Source organism: Amblyomma americanum, chromosome 9 (assembly GCF_052857255.1).
Source record: "Amblyomma americanum isolate KBUSLIRL-KWMA chromosome 9, ASM5285725v1, whole genome shotgun sequence".
In the NCBI taxonomy this organism is placed as follows: domain Eukaryota; kingdom Metazoa; phylum Arthropoda; class Arachnida; order Ixodida; family Ixodidae; genus Amblyomma; species Amblyomma americanum.
Genome location: NC_135505.1, coordinates 83223205 through 83236935, shown reverse-complemented (window position 1 = coordinate 83236935; position 13731 = coordinate 83223205). Strand labels below are relative to the sequence as shown.

The following is a 13731-nucleotide window of genomic DNA, read 5'->3' as shown; positions in this document are numbered from 1 at the left end:
TACAACTAGAATATTGCTTATTGCGTTCTATGGGAGGCAAACAAGATCGGATAATAAAAGACCAAGGATTCCTAGAAAACTCTCACCACACGCACATTTCAGCACACAGTGCAGTTCTCTGGCACGTACGGCGTGCACGAACGGTCGCGACTAAAGAAAACTAAATTCCTAACATAGGTGTCCGGAACTTGACAATAGTTAAACTCGAACACGAGGCTGCCAGTTCAAAACTAGTACTCTTTCTTTCCTTACCGGTCGCGGAGTAAAGGCCCCAACGTGTCATGGCTTCAAGCCAGGCGTGTTGAGCGGCGGTTTTCATTACGGCTTTGGAATAGCCAGCTTGCGGATGTCTCCCGCCCAACGTTGCAAAGCTATCTTACCCGCCTAACTTTATGAAAGCAGTTCTTGCCTCGGGTATAACGACTTCACTTTACGTTCCCGCTTTTGTTATCCGTCACTCACTCACTAGGGTCAACTATATGTTTCTAGATTGAGTGGAATGAAGTCAATATTGAGTCTCATTGACGTGTCGAGATCAGCGACTACGGTAATACATCGAAACAAATACATCGAGGACAAAGTTCAGAGTAAGAGAGCGCTCCCTGTGGACCGGAATGCTGTGCCGTTCACGTCGAGCAGGCAGTTGTGTGGTCCCGAAGTCATGCATGCAGTCATGGCATGCAGTCATGCAGTCATAGAATGTAGCAGATAGGACACAGAATTTTGAGCCTGCATCATTCAAGAATTTGTGCCGCTGGTCTTGTCAGTAAGGTTAAAAACAAAACAGTGCTATTCGCCTTGACAGCGCGTCGCCACTAGAGGTTGGTCGCCCTGGTTCCCATGCAAAGCTGCCGCCAGGATGGTGAGGTTGAGCAGTGCTCTCGGGGACCGGCACAGGGGACCATCTTCATTGGCCCAGGTCAGACCCTCTGCGGATTCGAGGCATTGTGGCAGGGATCAGCTGATCTATGCTGCGGCATAGCGATTGATAGATAAAAAGCAACCACCGACTCCGCATGAGAAGAGACGGGTGTCTGGGGCTCGCAAATGGTAGTGGTGGAAGAGCTGTCAGTGACAAGTTGTGGACAGGAGTTGCCGATCGGCAGGACCTTATCGGCCAAGTCGGCCAGTTTGGAGACATTCGTTGCCGAGGCAGCGGCCAGGACAATCTTGACAATTTCCCAATATCCACTGAGGAAGAGATCACGTAGTAGAGTGCCGTCAAAATTTGGGCCTCGAACGAAAAGAAGCTGTGCGATGTGATCAAGCACTCGAATAGAGAGATTGTCTCCATTCTGCTAAGCCTATAGAAGCGCTTAGAAACGCGCTCGGCTAGCTCCGACGCTGCAGTGCATGCGAGAAGTTCGCATGAGCTAGTCATAGGGATCTGCTTGACTGTTCAACCAGAACCAGGCCAGGATATCGGTGACCTTACGACGAGAAGCGCACCACGCGGGCCAGAGCCATAGCCCGGAAATCTGAAAGAGAACCCCAGGGTCCTCTTCGTGGACGTCTCGCTCCGAAAACGCAGTGACCGTGCCGCGGTGGTGGTTACCACAAAAGACAGGCTGATCGTCAGCGCGTCCCTGAAGACAATTCTGACCCCTCTGTCGCCGAAGAAGCGGCCATGGCCCTCGCACTCGCACAGCCTAGCGTGGACACCGTGTTCACCGACACATAGACAGCCGACAGAAGCTTCTGCATCTCCTCCGCGGCCCGAGACATTCTATCCAAATGCAGGCATCCGGGAAGAGCCATAGAGCTCCTGTCCGCCTCGGCTCACTCGCAGGTAGCAGGCAACATCATCGCCGACTACCATGCCCGAGAAATGCCAATCCGGGCAGAGCACGAGCCGGAAGAACGACCGCACCCGGTCACCAGCTTTCGGGACATTACCCGCATGTACCGCAAGAAAGGGTGTAGACTGCCAAAACCGCACCCCAAACTCACCAGGCAACAACAGACGATCCAGCCTCGAGCGCAGGCGGGATCGCTTGCGTATCCCGTGCCGATGGACCGCATGTACCCTGCGGAACACGATATGCTCTGTCCTTTTTTGCAAAAGAGAAAAGGGCATCTTGCCGCTCGTTTTGGCAGAGTGCACAGAACTCAAGACCCCCTTCCTCTCTTTCCCGCCTACACCCCCAATCCCCAGCCCCCTGAACTATGGAAGACCTTGTCATCTAGCCCCGCTCTACCGATTCAGCTCGCACTGATGGACAAGGGCCAGGAGCTGCTGGCAACATATGGGTCCCGTAACTAGGGAAGCACTCCGTCTTGTGCCTGCCTGCACACACCGATTTATTTCGGGCCCAATAAATGTTGATTCATCATCATCATCGCGCAGCTGTGGGAGGGGGTGAGCAAGCGACGTGTAAATACCGTATGGCATGAGTCATGATGTCGACTACGTCGAAGCGGGCCACGGTCTGATGAAACCAAAGGAATGGGCTGTTCTCCATGAAAGGCAGCAGGCCGACAGCAACAGCTGAGAAGTGTTTGTGGGCCGTAAGCGTCGACGTCGGACCCGAGCTGCGTTCGCGTTCTTTGTATAGAGCAGCTCCTGATAGTGCTCGATAACTATACATCGTCTCAGAATGGACCACAGGGATCTCATCCGATGGTCACCAGCTGTGCAGCGCATGCGAGAACAAGACCAGAAGCAGTTGTCTGCTGGATTGCCGGACAATTTGTTTTAATGGCGTATCATCGAGCCGGCCGGGGCCCAAGGTTTTCTGTCACGCAGCCCGTGTCGTTTCGTCTTCCTCGCGCGCTCCTCTCGTCCAGAGATTGCGCTGCTAGTTCTACACACTTAACAGACAGGAGCAAGAAGAGTGCAAGCTGTCCTCTAGCAAACGCTTTTTTATAATAGGGTGCGCGCTAGAGGTTAGGTCACACTCTTTTTACTACATTTAGGTGTTTTCGCGTTAAGAGTATACAGAAAGTTATTTCGAGTAGCACCATCGCTATCAATTTTGTATTCCACTTGATAGTTATTGGCGATGGATGAATAGATGGAAGGTAGGAGCATCCCCCTTGAAACGGGGCAGTGGTTGTTGCCTCTATGTTCAGTTTTTTCTTTATTTTCTTACTCTGCTGTAAATTGTTAATACAATTCGCAATTTCCTTAAAAAAAACGTCTTCCTACACTTTGAAACTTATGTCACCTCTCTGCTTTTGTACCACTAATCCTCCAATCGCTTTTTGGTAATTTCCATAGCAGATTTATTTGCATGGCTATTGTAATCTCTAAACCCTAAAACATCAGGCAGAATGATTGTGCCTGCATCGACATCGGGATGGATACCATCGCATTTTAGGATGAGGTGATCTATTGTTTTTACAGATTTACCACACACAGCACATGTGTCATCTTCCTCGTTAAATTTTTTTCTGTAGCTGCCCGTTCTAATACACGCTGACCTAGCTTCAAAGAGCAGGGCACTGCCTCTTGAGTTATCATAAAACGTTTCCTTCCTGATATGCCTTTTCCAGCATCGATATAGTTCTACACTGTGCTTTTTTTCCATCGAATCTGTCCAATTTTTACCTTCGACGTTTTTAACCGGTCGTTTAATGCTCTTTCTTTCTCCTTCCTCGTCTCTCGAAAACTTACTGGCCAGCTTTCTAGTTCGTTTCCGCCACTGTGTGTCAACGCTCTTTCTGTACAGGTAATTAAATACCTTAGCTGCCCACCGGTTATCATCCAATTTCCTCAGGCGTTCTTCGTATAGTACTTTACTCTGAGCTTCTCGTGCTTCGAACGTTGTCCAGCCCATATCCCCCTGTAATGCCTCGTTTGTGGTTTTCCCGTGGGCGCCTAGTGCTAATCTTCCGACAGTTCTCTGATTTACTTCTAATCACGACTGAACTTCAGCTTTTAAGCATAGAACCGCATTCCTGGAAGTAAGCACCGGCACCATTATTCCTTTCCAAATACCTCTGAGGACTTCATACCTGTTGTACCCCTCAATGCCCTATGTTTCATTATCCCGGCATCTCTTCGCACTTTTGCTATCAGAGACTGTTCGTGCTTTTCCGTTTACATATGCCCTTTGTTTTCCCATACCCCGAGATATTTGTTTTCGGCCACTCGGGGTATATCATGGCCTTGTATTGTAAGCTCCTGATCAGTTGTCCCGTTGAAAACCATCACACCTGACTTAGTTGCGCTAAAACTGAAACCTAGACTGTCTCTTTCGTCTCCACAGCAACTCACCTAAGTTTGCAAATCTTCCTGGCTATCTGCTAACAGTACAATATCGTCCGCATACATTAAACCTGGTAATATTTGCTCAACAACCTATCCGCCTAATGTGTATGACAGATCACAACCTAAATTGCTTTCTTGTAGCCTTCTTTCCATGCTTATGATATAAAGCATGAACAGCAGCGGTGATAGAGGACAACCTTGCCTTAATCCTTTGTGTATCTGGACAGTTGTTGTACTCTTAATTCCTCCCCATGTTATTTGAATTTCATTTTCTCGATATATTTCCTGTAGAAAATTAATTACCTCATGACTGACACCTTCACCTTTTATTATGTTCCACAGGAGTTCCCTGTTCCCGTTGTCGTATGCACCGCTTAAGTCCAAGAAGGCTAAATAAAGGCGATTTTCATTAAATTAACACCACGCAGCGGCGGCGCCTTGAACTAGTTCAAGAGAGATCCCCGTGCGGTGAATCGCGTTGTTCGCTTCATTGCGTTAATGCGTCTACAATCTCCAGCTTTTTTAGAGTTTGGCTCCAAACTTTTCTTGTAGGAGTGCTGCTCTATGCTGTTTGCAGGCTGAGGGAATCGAAAACCCGCTACATGTCATTACGGGAGTTTCATGGTGCAGCCATAAAGATATTCAGGATGGGAACTGGAACTCTTTGCACTATAATAGAAAGCTTGGCGGTCCCTAAAAGCGTATTTATTTTAAGCTACTTTGCCTCCATTCATAAAAACATGGCTTGCTCATAGACGAAAGACCTATACATAAAAAATGGCACTGCTTGCTTGAAAACCTCGATTATGTTTGGTTTTCCGACACTTTTCATGTGTTACTCGATCGCCTCCTGAATTTCATGCCCTAATACAGCATACGTGATTACTGAATGTGCGCATAGGGGGGATGTAGTCATTCCTTTCAAATTCTGCTCCAATATAGTTATCTTTGCTTGTCGATTGCTGCACGCCGTGGCTCTCACAGGAATTAGTCGGACGCAAAGTCCGATATGACGAATCGAATAGATTCGGACGAAAATACCCAGTCAAAACACACTACAGGATTCTAAGACAGAAAATTTCTGTAGTCTGTAGTCTTGTCGTATTTTGGGCATGTCTTGTGTAGTCTGTCTTGTCTTCTGTAGTCGGTCTTGTCTTTTGTAGTCGGTCCTGTCTTCTGTAGTCTGTCTTGTCTTTTATAGTCTGTCTTGTCTTCTGTAGTGTGTCTGGTGTAGTGCTCGTACACTGTGTAACAGTCGTACGTTACACAGTGTTACTCTGTCACCTGTCAATTAACACAGGATTTGTGTTCTGGAGTATTTGGTTTATGGGGGGTTTAACGTCCCAAAGCGACTCAGGCTATGAGGGACGCCGTAGTGAAGGGCTCCGGAAATTTCGACCACCTGGTGTTCTTTTACGTGCACTGACATCGCACAGCACACGGGCCTCTAGAAGTCCGCCTCCATCGAAATTCGGCCGCCGTGGCCGGAATCGAACCCGCGTCTTTCGGGCCGGCAGCCGAGCGCCATAACCACTCAGCCACCGCGGCGGCTCTGTTCTGGAGTAGGCAATGCACAAAAATGCACAGCGTGTTAATGGTCGTCTGTCAATTAACACAAGCTTTGTGCATTCCAGAGTAATTCGTGCACAAAACCACTAGAATTGAAATGAAAATGATCAATTTTTATTTACAGTTTCGTGCTTTTTTCGAGCTTGCTGATGCATGCTGTCCAGCGTTGTCCTGGCCGCAGGTTCCTAGATACATCGCCCATGAGCCAAGAAAAGTGGTCTTTGTCTTGGCTGAAAAAAAGAAAAAATAGAGATCACCGCTGCTACCTGCACAAAAAAAATGTGAAAGCGTTGACGCCTCCTCGACACTGGTCGCCATTCAAATTTGGTGCCATGGTTGTTTTCTCGTTGACTTGATTGGTTATCAATTAACTCTTCTTTTACCCTCATTTCATCCCAGCAACGATTTCGAGTTTTCAAATTTTCCTCCATGCATCGTTCCTGCCCACTCACTGAATACCCGCTCAGTCTAATTGCCTTCTCATTCATTGCCTTTTGATTCTCGATAATTACCTAATTGCCTCTAATTTATCATTATTTTTGCTATCTTCTGGTTACATATAGGTCACTTATCACTGGTCACGTGATTGCTCATTTCGAGTTGTCAAACTTGGCGCCAAGCTTTGGCTTTGTCCATACTTCCAGTTTTTCAAACTTGGCGCTACGTTGTAGCTCCACCTACTTTCAGCGTTTTCAAATTTCGCGGCACTTTTTCTCTGGCCCAGCCACTTTTTGGACATTTTTGGCTGTAAATAATTATCCGATTACGAAATTTGCTTTTCGCGCAGCATCCGCACATCATCCTCTTCCAATTACACAACCAATCGTATGACGCTAACTCTTCTGAGTTGCCCACAACTGCTGCGGACACGATCCCCGGCAACATAGCCTAGTAAAGTTCTCACTTTATTCAAAATGTTGTAATACTGAACAAGGCTTACGACTGGCCGAGTTAGTACTGACTCACCTTAAAACCAGCCAGAAGACAGAACACACAAGACATGAGCTCAAGAGGCTGGACTAACAAAAATTTCATTGAAGATTTTGATTATTTGATTTGATTTGTGAGGGTTTAACGTCCCAAAGCAACTCAGGCTATGAGGGACGCCGTAGTGGAGGGCTCCAGAATTTTTGACCACCTGGGGTTCTTTAGCGTGCACTGACAACACACAGTACACGAGCCTCTAAAATTTCGCCTCCATTGAAATTCGACTGGCGTGGCCAGGATCGAACCTGCGTCTTTTGGGACAGCAGCCAAGCGCCATAACCACTGAGCCACCACGGCAGCATCATTGAAGGAAAGCCAGAAAAGACCCGCGAAGAGATACGGGCACACAATAACCAAAGCAGTGAAAGGGCGAAGTGCAATCAAAGGTCACTGGCATACTAATGAATCATCTGAAAAAGCAAATTCCTTACGGTGAAGGTTTTCCGATGGCTTAGCCACACGTGTCCTTAGCCTTACCGATGTAGTAAGCCTCAACTATCTACCGACAGATTTATCCCTTCCGTAAACCACTGACGTGTCGTGGAAATTAGGCGTGCAAAGAGTCAGGTCATCCTCAGATTTGCATTCACAAGATTTAGCGTGCAATGCCAGATTAGAATTTGCCTTCCCCCTATAGAGTGAAAGTGCTCCATCAGGTGCAAATTCAGATATCTGCCTGTCTGCCCATATTAGTTGCAGCCATAAGGCAGTGGAACGCAATAAACTCCATTACTTTTGCAAGTGGTGAACCTTTTTTTGTGACACTGTCCATTGTGGACAAGTACCCAGTTTTATCTAGCCTTTTTTTTATGGCGGTGCAAATGCCTCCTCTCATGCACTTCGCTGTTAAGGCAACATCAGCATTGCGCTTTCCCGCGAATTTCTTGAGACTGTGAAATACTGTGGAGTTAAGGTATATCAGCATCATCCGAGTATGTGTTCCTTACCCTCGAGTGAGTGAAAACATACTATGACAGGTTGTTGAGATGGGCAAGTGGGAACCCAGCTGCTTGGAAACCTGCTACAAGAATGCGTCCTCAGTAGTGATGGCATGACTTATGTAAAGCTGATGTCATGCACACAACTGCACACCCATCAAGTGTTTCCATCTTTACTGACCTTAACCAGCGACAAATACACCTCTTCACCATCCTTCCCCAGCAACGAGTGGTCCAACTCGTAGCTAAAAAGAGCCTTCCCCGATCTTTAGCTGTAGCCCTGACAAACATGGTCGTCCAAAAAGCGCAGGTCTGCATCAAGAAACTGCTAACGGTTCTGCTTAGACAATTCTGATGTAAAAGACAGGCCTTGACTGCATGCTTTAAAGACTCCTAAAACATCTTGTGCCAACTTATCTGAGCCTTCAATGTCCAGAAAAATTAGGTAGTCATGAACATAACGAAATGCTACTATGCCAAGGTCTTCCAAACAGGGCTCTAATGCCTTATCGACTTTAGACAAAAAAATGTCGCTGAGCAAAGGTACGACCTGAGTGTAAATACTGCCCTGGTAACTGACAAATGCAGATTTGCAGTAAAAGGACAACGGCCCCATGAAGCCAGCAACCGAAATCACGCAATCATCTGTAAAACCATGTTCATTGTTCACCCTGATGCAGTTTGCACATGCCTCAGAGGTCTATCATGTGACAATGAATAGTACAGGCCCTACATCTCAATGCTCACTGCAGAGCACCTGCCCAGGTTGCTGTCCACAAGAAACTAGAACTCCACAGAACTCCACTTTTGTGAGTTGGCAAGGCAGTATTTACATCAGAAATCAGGCATATGCAGAGGGTCCCAGGTCGCACCGTTCCTCTGCGACATTCTTCTGTCCAGAGTCGATACCGCATCAAAGCCGTTTGGAAGACCTCGGCATAGTAGCATTTCGTTATGTTGATTGCTACCCAATTTTTTTGCACAAGGAGGGCTCATATAAGTTGGCACAAGACGTTTTAAAAATCTTTAGGCATGCGGTCAAAGCCCATCTTTTACGTTTGAATTTCACTAAGCATAACCGTTTGTAGCTTCTTGACTTAGACCAGTGCTTTGCGGACGACCACTTATGTTGGTGCCACAGCCCAAGATCGGGAAGCCTCCTAGCTATGAGTAGAACCACTCGAGGCTGGTGAAGGACAGGCTGGCAATCGCATGCATTACGACCGCTTTATGGAAGTCATGCCATCACTGTGTTTAGAATGCATTCTCGGAGCAGGTTTCCAAGCCAATGGCACCTGGGTTCCCACTTGCCCATCTCGCGCACCTGTCAGAGCGTGTTTTTACTCTTTCGAGGGAACGGAACACCATTCTCATGATGCTGACGTAGTTGAGCAGCACAAAAAGGCGGGCTCTATACCTTACCTCCTCGCCATTTCGCACCGTCCGAAGAAAGTTGCACCAAAGTATGATGTTGCTGTTGTCTTGACAGCTAAAAGTGAGGTAGGAGCCCTTTGCTTCTCCGTTCAAACTAGGCTTGATACAACTACGGGTAATCGTCCGCTATGCACAGTAGCAGATAAAAAATGTCCACTACTTGCAAAAGTAAACGGGTTTTTGCATTCCACTGCCTTGTAGCTGAAACTACTATGGGCAGACAAGCAGATATCTGAATGTGCGCCTAGCTGAGAGCACTTTCACTGTATAGAGAGGAGGCGAATTTTCACCTGACACTGCACGTTCAATCTCGTGAATGCAATCGGAGGACAACCTTTCTCTTTGCACGCCTGATTTCCGCGGCACGTCAGTGGTTTAGGGAAGTGATAAATCTGTCCTGATATAGTTGAGACTTACATCGGTGAGGCTAAAAACGAGCCTGGCTAAACCGTTGGTGTACCTTCACTGTAAGGAATTAGTTTTTTAGATGGTTTACTAGTATGTCAGTGCCTTTCGATTGTTTTTTGCCCTCTCACTGCTTTGGGGTTTTGCGCGCGTGAATCTCTTTGCAGGTCTTCTTTTGCCACTTTTCTTTAATAAAATTTCAGTTGTGAAACCAGCCTCGTCTTGTGCTCATCTTTTCTCCTGTGTTGTGTCTTGTGGCTGGTTTTAAGATGTAATACTGAATGCCGGAAGACAGCCATTTTAGTGTCAAGCGCACTTATAATGGCCCCAGATATAATGAATGTTCATTTATTACAGAAAATAGTGCTTTCTTCATTAATTTATGCATGAAGTATATGACACTGCATCAAAATAAAAAAGGACTAACCCTCATGGCCAAACTGCAGTTACAGAAAACAAGGGGACACCATAAACCTGCCTCACATGCAAAAGCTTGCACTTCAGGCCAATGCAGAAATCAGATCAGATTGCTTCCCAAACTGCATAACACTGCCATGCAAAAAATGTGACAGGCAATAAAGGAGCAACAAAAAAGCGAACTGTAGGTAGCAGCCAATCTCATGCAGACAAGCTACAAGGTCAGGCCAACATTGACGTGGAAGGAGAAATTTGAAAAAAAAGCCACAACAAGCACATAATTTTTAAGGTTTTCACAGCACACTGAGCCCTTCAAATGGCAAATACTTTCCTGAAAAACATAACAGAAGCTGCAATTTTTTTTCGGAAATCAATTTTTTTCATGTACTTCATTGTTCTTGAAGCATGGGCAGGTGTAGAGTAGTCAGTTTAGTGCATGCATCCCTAAGCAATGCCATGCCAAAAACTGTACTTACAGAAAAAGCTTGCCTTACTGAGTGAATACCACTGGCCATCCGCTAATTTCCCAGCCTGCTCCAGGTCCCTGGCACAAATCACATGCAACTTGGTGGCTTGCACAACTTCCATGCAACTCTTGGTCTTTAGCTGGAAAAAAATTGAGGAATCAGCGAGATATGAAATTTTACATGCATTTCTTTGTTTCAATGACCGATTAAGAAAAAAAGAGCAGTTTCTGTGAGCGCAACTATTTTTTCACACTAGCTTTCTACAGTAAACCACGTTTATCGCGACCTAATTCACACTGACTTGCTGCACGGTCCCAGCACTACTGTGTATAGCTCTATGGTTTCAAATGCTTGGTAGCTCTGTGCCCTTGGGCTTGCACTCGTTAATGCAGAAAACCTCGTAAAAGGCAACCAGAGCTTCGAGCATTAAGCCATAGGTATTCAGAAGCTCAGTGGTCTGTGGGAGAACTTTTGGCTGGGTGACACAGTAACAAATGCTGCTCCAGTTACTTTCACTCCATTGCAAAAACTTGCACAGCAGAGACCTGCCCTCTATTTTGCATTGCAGAAACAATCACTGAAATTCAAAGCCCGCATACTAAATGCACACCTGCCTTCCAACACAGCTTCATAACAATGGGATTTATTATTGGAATGAAATACCAGTCAGTACATGTAGTTTTCAATTTATCCAAAAATTATAAGCAACCGACAAAAAATAAACATTAAGAGGAAAATAACCAGAATTGTTTAAAAAATCTGTCAGAAGAATTATGTGACATCCATTACACTCCAGCAGTTCTTCGGATTGTGCACCTTCAAACCACACTTTCTTACAGGCACTTTTGCACAGAAATTGGGTTGAACCTGATCTTTAAGAATCTTTTTTGGTGCAACAGTAGAGAGAAACCAGGTTTTACCCAAAAACGAAGGGTCCTACACATTTGCATCACAAGCCCAGATGGTGCACTTGAGTTGCCTCTTATGCTTATGCAAGAAACAGGAACAGAGATATCTTGACTAAATCTAAAAAAGAGGAAGTGCAATGCAAGTGTAATGCAGAGAATTACTAAAACACTGGGAGGATTCCAAGAGTAGGTGAATGCATGAATGGGTGGCAATCAGATGGCTAAATGAGATTAGGAAATTTGAGGAAAAAGGGTGGTAGCATGTGGCACAGGATACAGTTACCTAAAATGAACTGGAGAGCCATTGTTCTGCACTAATTTTAACAGCACATTCACACGACAGACAAAATCACTAACTCCAGGAACGGACTGCGCATCATGCGACTCAATGTCAATCACCATTGCAAATGGCACCATCACCGCGGACTGCACATGAGGAAAAGTAGACGTATTTTTGCTCTCAACTTTGAGCAGCAGTCAGCTGCGCTTTTAAGAGCAAAGCTCTGAAATATGGCAACATTGGCACTTTGTTTTACTGATATGAGGGTGCTCGTGAGAGTGCAAGTCCCATGATTGTTTTGCACCAAATGCGTTAATTGCGAGGTATGTTTAACTAAAGAGGGGCATCTAACATGGGCATCAGCCCTCCGCTAGGGCAGCTCTTCATTACTTCCCTTCTATATCCCTCTCTTATATCACGGTTCAAGTGTCCACCAAAATGTGAGACAGTTACTGTTACATTTCCTTGAATTTTCCTTCAACTAATTTTAAATTTTTCAAGGATGCAGCTTTAAGAAGGTAGAGGTACAAACTGTGCAGTATAACCATATGCTATGGCAATAAACCAGCAATAAATCTGTGCTGACCGCAGCTTGCCCAGTGCATTGCAAGGATGCTATGCCATACAAGGATTGGTGTCATCGTGCAATGTTACATTACTGACTGACAAATTGTTCTCTGTATCATAAATACTGGTATACCATCATTGTTGAGCACAATGTTTTTAAAGAGATAAATGAACATATAGGTCCTTTTCGAGGACACTTATGCATACCTGGCAACAGGTGTGCAATGTCAAATCACGTATATGTTAACAGCAGCTGCGTCAAGAGCTACGTCAGTGACTATACTTTGTACAAGTCTACAGGTCCGGTATTTATAAGCGGAGGTACTGCTGTGAAGTGCATGTAGAGTTTGCATGCATTTCTAAACCTAGCTGCAAGCCTATGTTGAAAATATGTTTCTAAATAGGCAGCTAAGATATGCATCACTCAAAAAGAATAACTACCATGAACGGATCAGGAAGGATGACACAGCCGAAGGCAGGAAGCACGCATGGCCCAATAGATGCTGGCCGCTGGCAACTGCAAATAAATACATCCAGAGCAACAGCTGTCAGTGGCTGTAGCCATGTCATGAATGACAAGAGAGGAAATCGTCTACTGCTTTAAAAACTATAATTAGATGTAATATAAATAAATAAAAAACCAATGAGCTTGCCCATGACAAAAGAAATGAACAGATTTTATGTAATGCACCCATATACATTCTTTGAGAAGAGTCACAATGACTGTTATAACCACACTGAAAGATGAGCTCGATGAAATACCGCACACCAATATGAATATAAGATGTGCAGGTTTTCATTAATTCCTAACATGGTGCCTTGCACCAATGTCTAGGTATTAAATTGAAAGTTGCAACCAGTTTGCCCTGGTTATTTGAGAAGATAGAATGGAAAAAAGCATGCCTTCAATAGCAAGAAGCTTGATATCTCACAGCACAGCTTAGCAACATAGAAAAATTGCTAGCGCATTTAACAAATCTGCATACAATTAAAAGCTGCACAAATTTGTCGACTGACACTGCAAGTAAGGGCAAGAGAAACAAAAAAATACCAAAGAACACTCGTGAGTGCGGCGAAGGGAGGTCTGTGGGTCGGATCCCGTGCCTGGGAAGAGTTCCGAGCTCGGAGAATCGCCGGCACCACAGCTGATGGCACGCAACCAAGAATAAATAACAAAGTGAAAATAAGTAACAAAAAAACCATCGACAATGGCGAAAGACTTGAATGCGGGCCGCAAAAGCGAGGGATATAGCAAAAAGGTAGAAATCCTAAATAAGTGTGCAGTTGCATCTCCGACAGCTCGCAGTGCTCAGAAGGAGAGGAAGCATCAAAGCTTGCAGCTGAGGAGACGCAAGATTGATTAACTTTGACATAACGCTGCCTAAAATCCTGTTCCATTGGGGAAGCACCGATAAGTTTACAAATGACAAGGCGAGGAATATGCACCAGCCTTTCACATGCGATCACTTTCTCAGAATAATTTAGTATAACGAATATTAAGGCACAAGCAATAATCCGATAAGTACCAACCCTGAGCAAAATAGTG

General features: G+C 45.3%; 1 protein-coding gene across 1 annotated transcript; it reads right to left on the bottom strand.

Annotated features, from left to right (window-relative positions):
• Positions 1–789: 789 nt before the first annotated feature.
• On the bottom strand, positions 790–13388 carry LOC144103471 (uncharacterized). The gene is made up of 6 exons (XM_077636178.1): positions 13237–13388; positions 12627–12702; positions 10440–10569; positions 5915–6012; positions 1450–1726; positions 790–929 (listed from the first exon to the last, which is right to left on the bottom strand). Exons 1-6 carry the CDS (start codon positions 13386–13388, stop codon positions 790–792), a joined length of 873 nt encoding a protein of 290 aa, XP_077492304.1.
• Positions 13389–13731: the final 343 nt, after the last annotated feature.

Coding starts and splice junctions, on each gene's coding strand:
- LOC144103471 (XM_077636178.1), bottom strand. CDS start 13,388: ATGGTTTTTTTGTTACTTATTTTCACTTTGTTATTTATTCTTGGTTGC. Junction 12,703..13,236: donor GCACTCACGAGTGTTCTTTG/GTATTTTTTTGT, acceptor ATTTATTTGCAG/TTGCCAGCGGCCAGCATCTA. Junction 1,727..5,914: donor CATCAGCAAGCTCGAAAAAA/GCACGAAACTGT, acceptor GCATTTGGATAG/AATGTCTCGGGCCGCGGAGG.